This window comes from Manihot esculenta, chromosome 15 (assembly GCF_001659605.2).
Source record: "Manihot esculenta cultivar AM560-2 chromosome 15, M.esculenta_v8, whole genome shotgun sequence".
NCBI classification, from domain to species: Eukaryota; Viridiplantae; Streptophyta; class Magnoliopsida; order Malpighiales; family Euphorbiaceae; genus Manihot; species Manihot esculenta.
In genome coordinates this window covers 1,939,092-1,954,709 of record NC_035175.2, presented here as the reverse complement: position 1 = coordinate 1,954,709, position 15,618 = coordinate 1,939,092, and the positions used below count along the sequence as shown (strand labels likewise).

The 15,618-nt window shown below is 29.9% G+C and overlaps 3 protein-coding genes across 8 annotated transcripts; all 3 read right to left on the bottom strand.

Annotated features, from left to right (window-relative positions):
• Window positions 1-1,834: 1,834 nt before the first annotated feature.
• On the bottom strand, window positions 1,835-3,214 carry LOC110602380 (NADPH-dependent aldehyde reductase 1, chloroplastic). Its single transcript, XM_021739880.2, has 4 exons — window positions 3,046-3,214; window positions 2,566-2,942; window positions 2,103-2,461; window positions 1,835-1,999 (listed from the first exon to the last, which is right to left on the bottom strand). The coding sequence occupies exons 1-4, from the start codon at window positions 3,163-3,165 to the stop codon at window positions 1,977-1,979; spliced, it is 879 nt and encodes a 292-aa protein (XP_021595572.1). The 5' UTR covers window positions 3,166-3,214; the 3' UTR covers window positions 1,835-1,976.
• A 3,364-nt stretch (window positions 3,215-6,578) lies between these two features.
• LOC110602339 (NADPH-dependent aldehyde reductase 1, chloroplastic) lies at window positions 6,579-11,190 on the bottom strand. 6 transcript variants are annotated; one of them, XM_021739835.2, is made up of 6 exons: window positions 8,734-8,912; window positions 8,376-8,454; window positions 8,003-8,114; window positions 7,558-7,923; window positions 7,089-7,483; window positions 6,579-7,007 (listed from the first exon to the last, which is right to left on the bottom strand). In XM_021739835.2, exons 2-6 carry the CDS (start codon window positions 8,376-8,378, stop codon window positions 6,696-6,698), a joined length of 1,188 nt encoding a protein of 395 aa, XP_021595527.1. In that variant the 5' UTR covers window positions 8,379-8,454; window positions 8,734-8,912; the 3' UTR covers window positions 6,579-6,695. The 6 variants fall into 6 exon arrangements, with proteins under 6 accessions (XP_021595527.1, XP_021595528.1, XP_043807408.1 ...); XM_021739836.2 differs by having other exon boundaries at window positions 8,003-8,109; window positions 8,734-8,911; XM_043951473.1 differs by lacking the exons at window positions 8,376-8,454; window positions 8,734-8,912 and adding an exon at window positions 9,948-10,078 and having other exon boundaries at window positions 8,003-8,109.
• A 3,131-nt stretch (window positions 11,191-14,321) lies between these two features.
• On the bottom strand, window positions 14,322-15,182 carry LOC110601147. Its single transcript, XM_021738183.2, has 2 exons — window positions 14,907-15,182; window positions 14,322-14,805 (listed from the first exon to the last, which is right to left on the bottom strand). The coding sequence occupies exons 1-2, from the start codon at window positions 15,027-15,029 to the stop codon at window positions 14,578-14,580; spliced, it is 351 nt and encodes a 116-aa protein (XP_021593875.1). The 5' UTR covers window positions 15,030-15,182; the 3' UTR covers window positions 14,322-14,577.
• Window positions 15,183-15,618: the final 436 nt, after the last annotated feature.

The window sequence follows — 15,618 nt, the reverse complement described above, 5'->3', positions numbered from 1 at the left end:
GTCGGAGAGCCAAATCCCTTGCTCTGCGAGCGCACATGTACATAAATATTATATACATCCCCACTGTCGTTTTTCTCTCTCCTACTCTCACCCACACACATATGTCACGATCCCACGTCTCCGTTATCTTCCCTTCTCTCTCTCAACCAACTCTTTCCTTCTCTTCTCCGTCAAATCCCTGTTCTATGTTCCTCCCAAAGCTCTCTGACCAAATACCTTACCGCTGCTTCTGGTCCGGTACCGATACCGCACTCATCTTCCCTTTTACTTTTCCAATACTTTCCTTTCTTTACTTTAAATTTTTCCAACTGAAATATTCAATCATCATATTCAAATTTTACTTTTTGAAGTAACGACATAACCCTTTCCATTCTCTTAAAGTTCTGTCAGTCGGATTTTGACTGAAATATATATATTTTTTTTTATCAAAATTAAATCCAACTAATCGTATCAAAATTTTTAAAACTTCAAATTAAATCAAATTAAATTTTAAACAAAATCAAACTAAAATTTTAAATTAAAATAATTCATCCAGTTAAACAAATTATGAAAAAACGACTAAAATTAGGGGTAACAGTAATATTGACCTTGTTTCTGAAAGATGGTTTTCCTCTTATTTATTATGTTTTTATGGGCTAACCTACTAACTTTTTTATTTGACATGATTGGTATGATAAGAAAATAATTTAAATAAGTTTTTACATAATTATATGTAATTTTATTTTCTTAAATAAAAATTTTATAAATCTAAAAAGAAATAAATATTTTTATTCTAAACAATAAATTTAATAAAAAATTAATTAAATTAATTTTTTATAAAAATTTTTATTTTTAATAAAAAATAAATATTAATCGAAATTTTAATCTCCCAATCAAAAACTCGCATTTATTAACCGGTGCTATTAAGCATAATAAAATAAAAAGATAAATTTAAATAAATACTTTAACTTAAAAAAAAAATTTAAATGTATTCGATAAATTTATGTCCAAGTAAGTATTAATCCACTTAATGACAAAATATTAAAAATTAATTACTAATTGTATTCTTGAATTTTTGTATTTTAGTTTTTCTTTTAATTAAAATAGTAAAGTAGTTTTTAATGTTTAAGAATTAAAAAAAAGAAATATTTTTATTTTAAAAATTATTCTATTAGGTCAGATTATCTTTGAACTTACAAGTAAAAGTTGATATTTTATTTGATTAAAAATATCACAGTTGAGCTTATTCATACTTTAATAATTAAAAAAAGAGCTGATTGGAATATTTATCATTTTTTCAAAAAAAAAAAAAAAAGCTGAAACTTCTTATTGTTGGAAAGAGGAATTATATTAAAAATCGGAGTTTAGAAACGCCTTGGATTCGTTTTTCATTCCACTTTAATTGGGTCTTCAACAGTTAATTTTGGATTATTTGGTTATCATTAAATTAAAAAGATATTAAATTTTGAGAGATTATTAAATATCTTTAATAAAAATATATCATATCTCATAATTATATAAACACATTCTTCATTTTATTAAGAAATATTTACAATTTTATAAGGCATAACACTATTCTGGTGTGCAATGTGAATATGCCACAATATTATTGTTTTGTTTGGATAACAATATCATTCGAAGCTGCCCATATTTTTTAATTTCCCTTGGCAAGTAAATGTCCTTTTGAAACATAGGCTCTTTTTCTCTTCTTTTTCATGAAAAGAAATGGAACCCAGGACCAAATTAAGGGTGAAATTATTTTTTTCAAAAAAAGTTAAAACCGTTAACAATAGTAAGCCATTATGAATAAAGTTAACTTTACATATGAAAAAAAAAATATATCTCACTCCATTAATAAAAATAAATATGACACCATCTTCATATTATTTTTTATTTATCAAAACATATACTATCATCTCAAATAATATATATATTTATTTCAATTCTGTTCACACCAGATTATTTTTATTATTGACGAAAGGAACTTGATATTAAAATCAAGCATTTACAATAGTACCACCTGCAATATCATCAACAAGATAAGTGAAATTAATATCAGTGAAATTAATATAAGTGAAATTAAGTGATCGGATATAAATAAAGTATAGAAATATACAACATACCATTAGGATGCACAACTTGGCCAGTAATGTAGGAGGCGCATACATTGCAAGCTAAAAATACAAAAGCAGGTGCAATCTCATAAGGTTCTGCTGCCCTATTCATTGGTACCTGACTTCCGAAAATTGCAAGCTCATGAGGAGGTAGAGAAACTGCTTCCAATGGTGTCCATACAGGACCTGGTGCCACAGCATTGACACGAATTCCCTTTTCTATAAGTTGCAGGGATAGACTCCTAGTGAAAGCTACAATGGCTCCTTTAGTGGAGCTATAATCCAGCAACACTGAATTGCCAGCATAGGCAACGAGAGATGCGGTGTTGATGATACAGCTTCCTCGCTTCATATACTTTAAAGCATACCTGTATCCATTTGGACAATTAATTAGTAGTAAACAATATAATTACATTTTATTTTTTAATTAAAAAGCCGTTATCAGAGATAAATCATTAGATATATAATTTACCTGGACAAGAAAAAGTAACTAAATACGTTGATTCTAAACAACCTCTCAAGTCTATTTTCATCGACATCTTCAATGTTGGTAGTGTAATATTGTTGAGCTGCATTATTCACAAGAATATCAATCTGCCCATATACATCGATTACCTCATCTACAACCCTTTTGCAGTTTTCTTCATAACTAAGATCAGTTGGTATGGCAATAGGGTCTTTTGCTCCTTCCACTTTTAATTTGCATATCATTTTTAGCGTTTGATCCTTGTCCTCATCCTCTTGGCCTTTCACATACGTAAAGGCCACAGTTGCACCCTCTAAAGTAAAATAATAGGATACAGCTCTTCCAATACCAGAGTCGCCTCCAGTCACTAGAGCTATCTTTCCCTGCCATTAATTAGATATAGTTTAGATGAATGAAATTAGCGATCACATATGAAATGAGTAAGCAACAAGAGAAACAAAGAATGAGTTGGTCGGAATGTGTTACAAGGAGCTTGTTAGAGGGCTTGTAGTCGGGGTTCAAGGATTGTGGAAGTGGGTGCATGATGTATTCTTTGCCAGGCTGGCCGTCTTGCTCAGGCTGCGGTGGAAACCCGGTGGTGGCCATTGACACGAACTCTGAATTTCTTAACAGCACAACAGATAATTTACTTGGGTGTAATGGTGTTGTTGCGCTTAATGGAGGAATTTATAGATAAATCCCCATCCACGTGTCACTAATGTTGAAAAGGAATCTCATGTAATAAACGATTTACGTAAATGGGGTACTACACACATAAGCTATTGAGTTACATGGACCAGCAAAATATCTACGAATTTCCAGCTCAGCAATATTATGACCACCCATCCAATGTATGTGCTGCTTTTGCACAATATTATCATCCAAATAGAGGCAATCATTTTTACTTTCACCTTGTTTTTCTTATTCACATCTCTTGAATATGAAAATTATTGAGTAAAATATGTGATATAATAAATAATTAGTAGTTAATTATTATATATTTATTTAATTTTTATTGATTTATTGTATTATTTAGGCGAACTTTAAGGCAAAATGATTGTATCTAAATCAAATTTATATGATTAAATATAAGAAAATTTAAAATTATTTAGTAGTGTATATATATTTTTTAAATTTAATATTTTTCAATTACTTTTATCAAATTTAGATAAATACTGAATCTTTCAAGTATTTAAATAAAGTCAAGTTAAATTTTTTATCAATTAAACCTTTATACTTTTGTTAAGGGTCAAATAAGTTATAATATAATATTACTTTTAATAATAAAATATTATTTTTTTATAATTTAAAATATAAAAATTTAGTGTTTTAATTAACATAAAAATATAAGGAATTTAATTAATAAAAAAAATTAAATTGAGTTTATTTAGTTTATTACTCAAAGAGTTTGATTGGACCTATCCAAAATGCTAATAGCGAAATACAATTTGGTTTAATATTTAGTATGAGTTGTATTTTATTATTTTTGTTTTCCAATTCATCTATTGTCATAAACTTATATTATTTGAAAGTTATTGAAGGAGATGATCAAAGGGAATTCTTCCACATTTTTTTCTCATTTTTTTCCAATTTAAGATTTTAGTGGTTTTTTCAATAATCTCATTTATTTTATTTAAACTTTTTATTTTTAGTACTAAACGTTTATTGTATTTTTAGAAATGGTGTTGGTTCGATCCTATTATATTATATATAAACATTGGCTTAAATATCTTATTTAGAATACGATTTAATTAATTAATACTGATAGTTGATTATTGATGGCAGATTGCTAATTACTGTTCAAAATATTTGATAAATTATATCTAAGGGTGATTTGTTATTGTTTAAATATATAAAAAAAAATAACAAATAAAAATATGTATTATATAATTTATTTATTATTAAAATACACACAAAATTAATAATTTATTATATAATATATATAAATTTTAAAAATATTATTATTAATAAAATATTATTTATTTTATATATATATATATATATATATATATTATTTTTACAGTATTTAAACTACAAGATGATTAATAACGAATTTTTTTTGTTATTAATCAATGAGAAATTCGTTGTTAATTTAAAAAAATAAAAAATAAAAAATATATTAAATTTATATTTTTTTATTAAATTTATTGTTAATTTTTAAAAAATATTTAAAAAATATATTAATTTATTAATTTATTTCATTATATTTTACATTAAATAATAATTTAATTATGATAAACTATTAATTTTTTCATTATATTTTACATTAAAAATTAACTTTAATATTTTAAATTTTATTAATTTTATGAGAAAATTATTATAAAATTATATGAGAAAATTTTTAAAAAATGAAAAAAATTGATAATAGAAAAAAATGAGATATAAAAGAGAAAATAAGAAAAGAAAGAAAATAGAATAAAATAATGATAAAAATGAAGCGAAAATAAGGAAAAAGGGGAAATTAAAGAAAATGAGAAAAAAGAAGAAAAAAGAAAAGAAAGAAAGAAAATGAGAGATGGAGAAAAATAAAGAGAAAATGAAGATATAGAAAAGAATGAAAGAAAAATGTTAGAGTATATATATGAGAGAAAAGAAAGTTAATATGAATAATGGAATAAAAATGGAGATAAAATGATAGAAAGTGGAAGAAAAAATAAAGAAAATAAAAAGAAGAAAATATGTGAAAAAAGAAAGAAAATGAAATAAAAATCAAGAGATAAAAGGAAGACTAATAATAAAAGAAAATTGAAGGAAATGAAGAAAAATGAAAAAAAAATGGAGTGAATAATTGAGAGAAAAAAAAGATATGAGAAAAATGAAGGAACGAGAGAGAAGAGGAAAAGAAAATAAATGAAATGAACGGAGATAAAATATAGAGAAAAAATAAATAAAATAAAAGAAGATAAAATTTGTGAGTATATAAATATGCGAATTAGTAATAGATTGAATCCGTTACTAAATCTGAAATAAAAAAATGTATTATTATTTTTCAAATTTTAGTAACGGATTAAGAAATCCGTTACTAATCTAATTAGTAACGGATTCAGTAATATATTTTTTTTCGTTATTTAATTAAAAATAAAAAAATAAAATTTTAAAATAAAAGTGCGGTATTTTATTCTCTAAAATTTAGTAACAGATTATAAAAATCCATGTAGCTGATTTTTTTTTTGAAATGAGGAACCGGATATTTGGAGAGTAAAACCTGAAATCTTTCAAATTTATTCAAATGCACTTTACCATTAGATTAAACATGTGAGTGCAATTAGTAATGAAAAATATGTGATTTTAAAAAATAAAAAGTTAATTTTTTGTTAAAAAAATAATAACAAATTTAATCCGTTACTAATTATGTAGTAGATTGCATTCCGTTATTAAATTCGTTACTATTTTATTCATTTCATTTATTTATTTAGTAACTAATTTAATATTAAATTTGTTAATAGATTGAGATTCTTTACTAATTTTTAGCTAATTTAATATCAGATTTATAATAAATTTCAAAATTAATTATTAAATTTATAAATAATTTTATTAAAAAATAAATTTAATAATGAATTTATTAATTATTATTAAATAATAAAAATTAGTAACGAAATATAAAATCCGTTATTAATCCATTACAAATTTATAACGAATTTAGATCTGTTACAGATTTTTGTAATGTTATATTTATTTTATAATTATAAATAATTTAATAATATATATTAAAATTTATTTTAATATAAAAATTTAATAATTAATAAATAGTGAAAAGGATAATATAGTGAAAATAAGATATAAAGTCTTATTAATAAAAATAATACAATTTCATTTCACAAGTTAGTTTATTAAATAAATCATAAAAAAGTTAATAAAAAGAGAGCATATTATGTTCAATATATAAAGTTTATATAATTTAAACAAGTATAATACATTCTAAATTAAAATAAACTTTAATTCGGTTTCAAATGAATGGAGTGTTAGCATAAATATATTTAGACAAACATACTTATGTACTATATATATATAAATTAATAAATATAAAAATATATTTATTCATATAATTCTTGCATGCTTTACTTTCCTGATGCATACAATTATTCAAGAGCATAGTGATGATTCGCAAAGGTAATATGTTTACTGAAAGGGAAGAGTCATCTCGGACCAGATAACTCAATTGGACGTTGAAGCTGAGTTGAATCAACAGTAAAGTAAAAAGTTTGAAGGGTCACTTCCAACTTCGGGTCACAACTCTCCATCTCCTGCCATTCATCCCATCTCTCTGATAAGCTATGGCCTTCAACCATTCTTATCACTTCTGACATCTTAGGCCTGTAAGAGGGTGACCCTCGCGTGCAAAGCAGAGCGATCTTGATTAAATGCTTCATCTCAGCTTCTATGTAGTTGCCTTGGAGATCAGGATCAGCCAGCTCTTCTACACTGTTCTCTCTCAGCAGGACTTTCACCTGTCGTATCACTCAACTAAATCAAATGCATAAAATGGTAAGTAATCATCATTCATAGCAGGGTTCTGTTATATACACTACCCAGTCAAGCAACAAAAGATCATCTTCAGCTGCAATCCAGGCAAGATCAACAGCTCTCTGTCCAGTAATTAGCTCCAGAAGCATAATTCCATACCCATAAACATCAGTTTTCTCAGAACATATGCCATTATAGAGGTATTCTGGAGCTATATGCCCTGCTGTACCGCATACATCAGTGATTACATGAGTATCATTGTAGTCCATCAATTTAGCCAGCCCAAAGTCCCCAACAACAGCTTCAAACTCCTCATCTAACAAAATATTTGCAGCTTTCACATCACGGTGAATAACTTTTGGATTGCAGTGATCATGCAAATAAGAAAGACCCCTTGCAGTTCCCAATGCTACTCTCTTTCTGGTAGGCCAACCAAGTGGAGGCTGTGATGGAGGTCTCTCTGGAAAAATGCAACACCTCGCATGAATACATCAAGACAATTAATGTAGATGTAAGAAATGCTAGCTAAATTACCTCTTAAGTGGGAGGCAACACTCCCATTAGCCATGTAGGGGTAAACAAGTAGCTTTTCAGAAGTTGTCATACAAAACCCACTTAGCCTAAGGACATGCGGATGCACAGCCATGTTGATGATCTCTGTTGTTGTTTGAAACTGAAGCTCCCCATCAGGTGTGGGTTTATGTTCCAGTCTTTTTACAGCGACAAGTGAATCATCTTGCAAACGCCCCTTGTAAACCTTGCCAAATCCACCACTACCCAGAATGTTTTCATTGCTGAAATAATCTGTTGCAAGTTTTAATTCCTCCAATGAAAACCTCCTAAGTTGGTCCACATCTGAATCCATCTGCTGATCCGGATGAACTTTGGGATCCTCTCCGGCTGCAACGAAATTAGTCAAAAGATAATCCATCATCACAAATGTTTTAATTCCACTCAATTTTAAGTTAAGAATACTAACCAAAGGATACGTTTTGAGATTTCCTGCAACACCAACATGAAAAAGCCATAGCAGATGCTGCAAAATGGGTAGATGACAGATACCACCAGCAATTGTTCTGTTCTGTTCTGTTCTGTGCCAACAGAGAAATTATCAGATTGAAATTTGCAGTGAAAGTACTAGAATTAGAAGTATTAGTCCCTCAAAATCAAATTTCTTGAGTATAAATTTTATTCATGGTTGACTCAAAAGTCCATGGTCCAGTCATCTATTATATATTATTGTTTTATCTCTGAAGTCTTTTGGGGGGGGAATAACTACGAAGCACGAAAGCTTGAAACGTGAAGGATGGGAGTATTAAGACTAGAAAATAGAAATAGACTTTGAACTACACCATTAATTCACATCAAATATGAGATGTAATCTTCTGTGAAGGAGGCTTTCGTTTCCACTTTCTAATCAGGATGGATTCCCTGTACACATAAGGTTCATGTCAATATGACGTGGAAATAACTTTAAAAAAATTAAAAATAATTCCTCTTGGTAGAAGCATACATGACTTCATTTGCAACATCCATTTTTTTTTTTGAAAAAAAGGAGTTAAATGGATTTTATAAAATTATACATTATTTCTTTTTTTTTTAAAAAAAAATAATTTGTTTAGTTAAAAAAATAGTTTGTTTAGTTAAAAAAAATAGTTTGGGCCTTTATGCCTACAGCTGCAAGAGTGCAAGTCATTCAGGTGGGCTTACGCGCGAGGCTCGTTGATCCCCTGATCTCCCTATTGCTTCCTGATCTGTAGAATGAGTAGACAATTCGAAGACGCCAAAAACGAAAAAGAGTCATCTTATTTTTGTTATTTTACGTAAAGTTTTCTTTTCCATTTTAGATGAGTTTTATTTTTAATGTAAATTTGTTATTTTCATAAATTTATTATTTTTGTTATTTTATGTAAAATTATAATATACTTTTTTTAAAATACTCTCACAATTATTAAATTTAAATTAAAATTATAATAATTTTAATAAAATTTTTTATCATTTGGTATTAATATAATATTGTATAAATCTATACGCGTATCTAATTATATTTTGAAAGATCAATTGATAAATATCTTCAAAAAAACTTTAATATAATATTTATACTATATCATGTACGTAAATGAACTTTTTATTTGGTTTGGTTTTAATTATTAATTTTAGTTGATATTTTTACTATTAAAATAAAAAATAATTTTTTTATAAAATTATTGAATAATTTTATAAATGTACAAAACATTTATATCTCACAATCATATAAATATATTTTTCATATTATAAGAAATATTCACAATTGTTTTTTTTTAAAAAAAAAAAAAAGAAATATTCACAATTTTATAAGACAGCGTTATTATCGTGTGCAACCTGAATACACTATAATATTCTAAAAAATATTTTTCTTCAATGAAAAGAAACCAAACAAATTATTTAAACATTATTTTTATTTAAAATAAATCATTTGCAAAGAAAAGAAATTCTTACACAATTACATATAAATACTATTTTTAAAAATTAAACAGAATTGAATTTTTTTTTATTTTATATATTATAATTGTTAGAGAAAAATCTACAAAATAAATTTTACAAATTTCTTAATTACATCTATGGATGAATTTTGGATAACCAAACATTTATTTTATTTGGACAAGTATCATAAGAAGATTTATATTTTAAAAATATTTATATTAACAACTTTATATTCCTTTTTTTTAAAAGACAACTTAAATATAACCACTTGCAGTAGCACATACATTTCGTGCTACTGCTACATACGAAAGAAACATGTATAAGTAAGAAATTATTGGAGATAGCAACTCATTGATTTAATCAAGCGTTTACGATAGATCCACCTGCAACATCGATAAGATAAGTGAAAGTGACCAAATATTAATAAATGGTTAGTAAAATTATTGAGAACACAACATTACCATTAGGGTGCACGACTTGACCAGTGATGTAGGAGGCACACACATTGCAAGCTAGAAATACATAACAAGGTGCGATCTCATAAGGTTGTGCTGCTCTATCCATTGGCACCTCACTTCCTAAGATTGCAATCTTTTCAGCAGGCATAGAAGCTGGTTGCAATGGTGTCCATACGGGACCTGGTGCCACAGCATTGACACGAATTCCTTTTTCTATAAGTTGCTGGGACAAGCTCCTAGTGAAAGCTACAATGGCTCCTTTAGTGGCGCTATAGTCCAATAGTCCTGGATTGCCAGCATAGGCGGCGAGAGATGTGGTGTTGATGATACAACTCCCTTCTTTCATGTGCTTTAACGCATACCTGCACCAATTTAATTAGTCAATTATTTGTCGTTGATTGAAAAAGGATTAATAAATCCTCTGTTACTAGAAATACCTAGACATAAAAAAGTAACTAAATATATTGGTTCTAAACACCCTCCCAAGTCTAGCTTCATCGATATCTTCAATGGTAGTAGAGTAATATTGTTCAGCTGCATTATTCACCAGAATGTCAATTTGCCCATACTCGGTGATAACCTGATCAACCACCCTTTTGCAATTTTCTTCGAAACCAAGATCGGTTGGGATGGCAATAGGGTCTTTTGCTCCTCCTACTTTTAATTCGTTTATCATTTTTAGCGTGTGATCCTTATCCTTATCCTCTTGACCTTTCACATATGTAAAGGCTACTGTTGCACCCTCTAAAGTAAAATATAAGGATACAGCTCTTCCAATACCGGAGTCACCTCCTGTCACCAGAGCTACCTTTCCCTGCCATTAATCAGTCATGATCACAAATAGTTTAGATCAAAGACATTAACAATCACAAATGAAATTAGAAGCAACGAGTGAAATAAAAAATAATAAGTTGGTTTGTGTTACAAGGAGCTTGTTAGAGGGCTTGTAGTCAGGGTTCAAGGGTTGTGGAAGTGGGTGCATGAGATATTCTCTGCCAGGCTGACTGTCTTGAGTCTGCGGTGGGAACCTGTGAGTGGCCATTTGATACTGCTGAGGCGAACTCCGAATTCTTGCCAAGACAACCAAAAATGTATTTGGGTGTTGCTGCGTTCTTGCGCTCAAGGAAGGAATTTATAGACAAATGCACATCCATGTGTTACTAATGTTGAAAAAGAAGTCTCATGGAACTGGAAAAACGATTTAGGTAAATGTCCTACTACAGGACACCACAGTGGCCACCCACCCAATGAGTTTTGTTTTTTGCATACGTATCATCGAAGTCGAGGTATTCCTTTTTAGTTTGAATTTGTTGTTCTGAAAACGAAAAGTTATAGAACTTGTTTCTTCGAATACGCATCTCTTAACACCCCAAAAAATCTAAGCCCAGTCTTTTGAATATTTACTAATTTATTTTTATTTTATAACGTATAAAATTTAATTGTTTAATTTTTCTATTAAAAATATTAATTGTGTTAATTATTTATTTCATTTCATTTTTATAATTTTAATTATAAATATTATTTTATCTTTATATTTTTAAATATTTATACTATTTTAATTTTTTAATAAGGTTAAAAATAAGTTGAATAATATTTTATTTATGATTTTTTTTCACAAATAGTAAAGAGTTCAATTTTACAAATTATAAAAATATTTTAATTGAATGATTTTTAAATAAGAGTATGAGTAAATTTCCAAAAAATTTAAAGACGTTTAAAAGTAATTCTCTAAAAAATCGAAGCTTTCATTTTGAAAGGCATTTCTACACGCATCTCTTGTATAATCCACCAAACTCATGCAACTAAAGATGGCAGAGTAATAATAGAGATGATAGTGACCAGGACGAGTAACCATATGCCACAGCCAGAGATGGAGAGCTCTGCTAGTGGATGATGATACAGGTCAAACTTTGATTTTCCATTATTCCACAAGGCAAAATCAAATAGTTCAATTTTCAATAACATTTCCAAATACAGAACAATGGAAAAGAAACCACCTATTTACCAAGGGAAACCGAAGAAAGATAACATCGGTGATGCTGGAAACCAATTTATGGGATAGGCGAAGGAGCACTAGGAGTTGGTGAAGAGGAAGAAGAGCATTCTCTACTGAGTTCTTTTACGACTGCAGCCAATGCCTCAGGATTTAAACCCAAATCACACAGGGCTATTAGCACAGACAACAGGTGTCGGTCAAGCCCTGTGTCCATAATGTTTGACATATGAAATGCCAAATCCAGAGATTCTCTTGCGGTCTTTGCAGCATCAGGATCTACCATGCCGAAATCTTTCAAAATTCTGTAAAGAATGATGGTTGAATCAACTTGAATATCTTACAAAATCAAACTGATTATAAATTTACACCAACCCTAATGATTTAGGGTTTCGAGAGACTGATTTGAGTTCTCTTGGAAAATTAGAAGATCAAACTCTCCAACCCAATTTAATAATATAGAATAAATATGGTCAAAGATGAATTACCTTAACCTCTTGACAGATAACAGAATCTCAATTTCTCAGTACATAAGCACACTATATACATGAGTTTCAGAGTAAACCAGAACGAGAAAACGACGCAGAGGAATTCGCAGCCCCTTGCTTCATTCAGTTCAATCAAGACACCCGCGGATCGGTGAACGACAACCAATAGGATGACGGAGACAGAACAGCAATCGCGAAGGACAAGGAGGTGTTGGCATTAACTTGGTGCGTGGAACGGCTTAAGCTCTTGGCGCATGTGAAAGGAATTTGCTGATTGATTCCACAATTGTGCGGACGATGGTCAAAAGTTAAAAAGCACCCACCTTTTCTTTTTTTTACCTAAACGACATGGTATGCCATTTAAATGTAGGTTTCTATCAAGAGTGAGGAGTCGAATTGAGGTTGGATGCGTTCAAATTGAAAGCTTACTAAGTCTTTATTATGCTCGCTGGTATATGAACCGTCATCAAATCAATTGGGTTGATTGAGTTTCACTATTTTCAATTTTTAAAGATAATTCAGACTAACCAATCAGATTTCTAACATTTTCACTTTAACCTTGATTTAACAACAATGGGATGAGGGGCCAGAAGATTTCAAAATTTCCAGCTAAGTTCCACTCCTTATGTTTTTGAAATTTAGTTTATCTCCATGCTCAGACAGAAACCACTCTCTATTTGAACTTCTACAGCAGCTAAATTCTTTCAATTGTATCCATAGAATGAGTTGCTATTGTCTAAATTTTTAAATTGAGTATGATAATCAGTGAATTTGTCTATTGAAGAAAAATTTAAATTTGAATCTATTTAGAAATGATTTGAATAGAAATGGTGATAAGAAGGCACAGCTAGCTGTCATGTCAAATAGCTTTTTATCTGTTGAAGGATTTTGATTTTGATTTTGATTTCAATTTGAAATGGTGCAACATTTGAATCTGAGCTGGTTCACATGGTGCCCATAGGTCTTTTCTTTTTGAAGCAATCTCTTTCCCAAGTGGGTGCTTTGAGATCATATGGAGAACAAATTTACGTGGGCGTGGCAACCCACAAGATCCATTATTTTATTTAATAATTCACCGAATATTTCCTGTGCAACTTGGCTAGTACTAGATTTCAAACCACAGATATTTTTTTTATATATATGCTCTGCTCATACTTCATCTTTATCTTAAACACAACCAAATCAAAGATTCCTCGACCATTTCTTAATTAATCTTTTCACTTCCTTCTCCTTCTTCTTGGGTCACATCTAAGGTCCCCTTAAGGGTTTTCGAGATCATTTGAGAACATTTACTGACAGTTAGCAAACCTTTCTTCTGGGTTCTCTTCACGTGCTCTTGAATCTTGGAACATGATGTTAGATACAGATTTGTCTGAAATTTTAAAAAATCTAACACATTTATTAATGTTTCTGATCTCTTTTGTCTATATACAATCATATTGTTGAACTTGTATTGATGCGAGAAGTGAATAGGATTACACTAAAAGTGAATGTATAGTTGTGAGCAATGCGTAGCCTAATCAATTCAAGGACTGATAGACTTCAAAAACATAATGATTAAAGGAAAGAAAAGCTCATAATTTGAAAGCTTTTTCCATCATCGGTACAGCTTTCTCACATGGTTCCCAATATTATCCAAGAACAAATAGGGTCATATGCTTTTGACATCTTTACTGTCTTTTGAGGTTGTCTTGGCAGAGATTGCCTCTACCTGTCACTTCAGTTTCTTTTCTCTTTATTCCTTTCAACTAGCTAATTAATTGTAATTGGAAATAATGCAGAATTTCTCTTATACACATTAAAAGTAAAAATTATTTTGTTATACGAGAAAACTCATTAATATCTAACTGAAACCATGCCCTTTTTATGGGAAAATCTTGGAAATTGCACAAGGTAGAAATGAAATAATCAATCACATTAATTAGCTTAGCAACACAGCCTTATACAATACTTAGTAACAAGCATACATTTCCATTATTGGAGAGTTGTTATCCTTGGAAACTGAACCTCATTAAGACTTACTAGCTAGGAACAAAGTAAACAGCTTTTCTCCCTGTACATGTTCATCTTATATAAATAAACTCCATAGCCTTGCCTCTAACTGCCTTGTTGGCGATAAGATTCGGAAATTTTATTCGAATATAAGGCTTAACTAGCCGTTCTTGGGGTATAAAGAATTGTTGTAAGAAACTTGAGAAACCATTCTTGTGTTATCTTGCTGTCTATGAGACTTTGCGTTGAATGAAGAATGTCTTGCTTGCCTGTGTTTCCTTCGTGGCTGTGATGATCTTGGAATGAAAACTCCTGTTCCTTTGCTTTCTCTTCTTTGCTCATACATAAATGGCGATGGCGCTGTTGGGTAATTCACTCTTGAGAAATTCTGCGAGAGTTGAGGAGTGAACTATAGATATGCAAGAAAAATGCAGGATATATAGATATGGCGTTTCTTATATGAAAAGAAGACATGGAGTGGAGAAAAACCTGGAAAGGAAATGAAGAACAATTTGCAACAGAGTCCTCGTCGTCTTCCATGATTAGAAGAGAAATTTGCTTGCTTAGGTCTGCAAAGAACAAATCATCTTCTAATTCCACAGCTACTTCCATAGCAGCTTCCAGTAGAGAACACTCTCTGTTTCCTTGGTATATATGCTACCGAGAGAGTGTTAATTAAGCACAAAAAAAAGAGTTGATTCTGAGTTCTAAGTCACTTGAGTCTCACTTTTTTCCATTTTTCTCCAGTGAAGTGGGGAATGAAAGAGTTATATAAATAGGGAAAGCCAAAAGAGATGGAGAGTAAAAGCAAACTGAGGGGTGCATGTGGGGTGGTGGGGACTTAAGTGGCAGTTGGCCAATCTGGCCAAAGCCCCACAAGAATCATGAAGTGTGTCATCATATTATCCACTTGGGGAAAGGGATGAGGAACAGCAAGCAACAGCCCACACCCAGAAATCTAATCCAAGATAGACTCAATCTCTAACATTATACTTGGTTGTAAATGGATGGGAGCTGTCTCTCTCTCTCTCTCTCTTTCTCACATAAACATACACATACCTCTCTTAAAGCCAGCCTACAGGGAGCAAGTATTCGTAGTCAATCCACAAGTATATTCTACTTATGGGCGAATACTTGTGAAACCACATCTCCTTATCCAATACATAATCTTGGTACACTGGAAATTTATCGTATATGGTTA

What these genes read in the sequence shown, in the direction of transcription:
- LOC110602380 (XM_021739880.2), bottom strand. Translation starts at nt 3,165, where the DNA reads ATGGCCACCACCGGGTTTCCACCGCAGCCTGAGCAAGACGGCCAGCCT. An exon ending in AGCCCTCTAACAAGCTCCTT is followed by an intron (nt 2,943 to 3,045) that starts GTAACACATTCC and finishes AATTAATGGCAG; the next exon opens with GGAAAGATAGCTCTAGTGAC. An exon ending in CCAAGTTGTGCATCCTAATG is followed by an intron (nt 2,000 to 2,102) that starts GTATGTTGTATA and finishes ATGATATTGCAG; the next exon opens with GTGGTACTATTGTAAATGCT.
- LOC110602339 (XM_021739835.2), bottom strand. An exon ending in ATCTCAAAACGTATCCTTTG is followed by an intron (nt 7,924 to 8,002) that starts GTTAGTATTCTT and finishes ATTTCGTTGCAG; the next exon opens with CCGGAGAGGATCCCAAAGTT. An exon ending in TGTTGCCTCCCACTTAAGAG is followed by an intron (nt 7,484 to 7,557) that starts GTAATTTAGCTA and finishes GCATTTTTCCAG; the next exon opens with AGAGACCTCCATCACAGCCT.
- LOC110601147 (XM_021738183.2), bottom strand. Translation starts at nt 15,029, where the DNA reads ATGGAAGTAGCTGTGGAATTAGAAGATGATTTGTTCTTTGCAGACCTA. An exon ending in GTTCTTCATTTCCTTTCCAG is followed by an intron (nt 14,806 to 14,906) that starts GTTTTTCTCCAC and finishes CAACTCTCGCAG; the next exon opens with AATTTCTCAAGAGTGAATTA.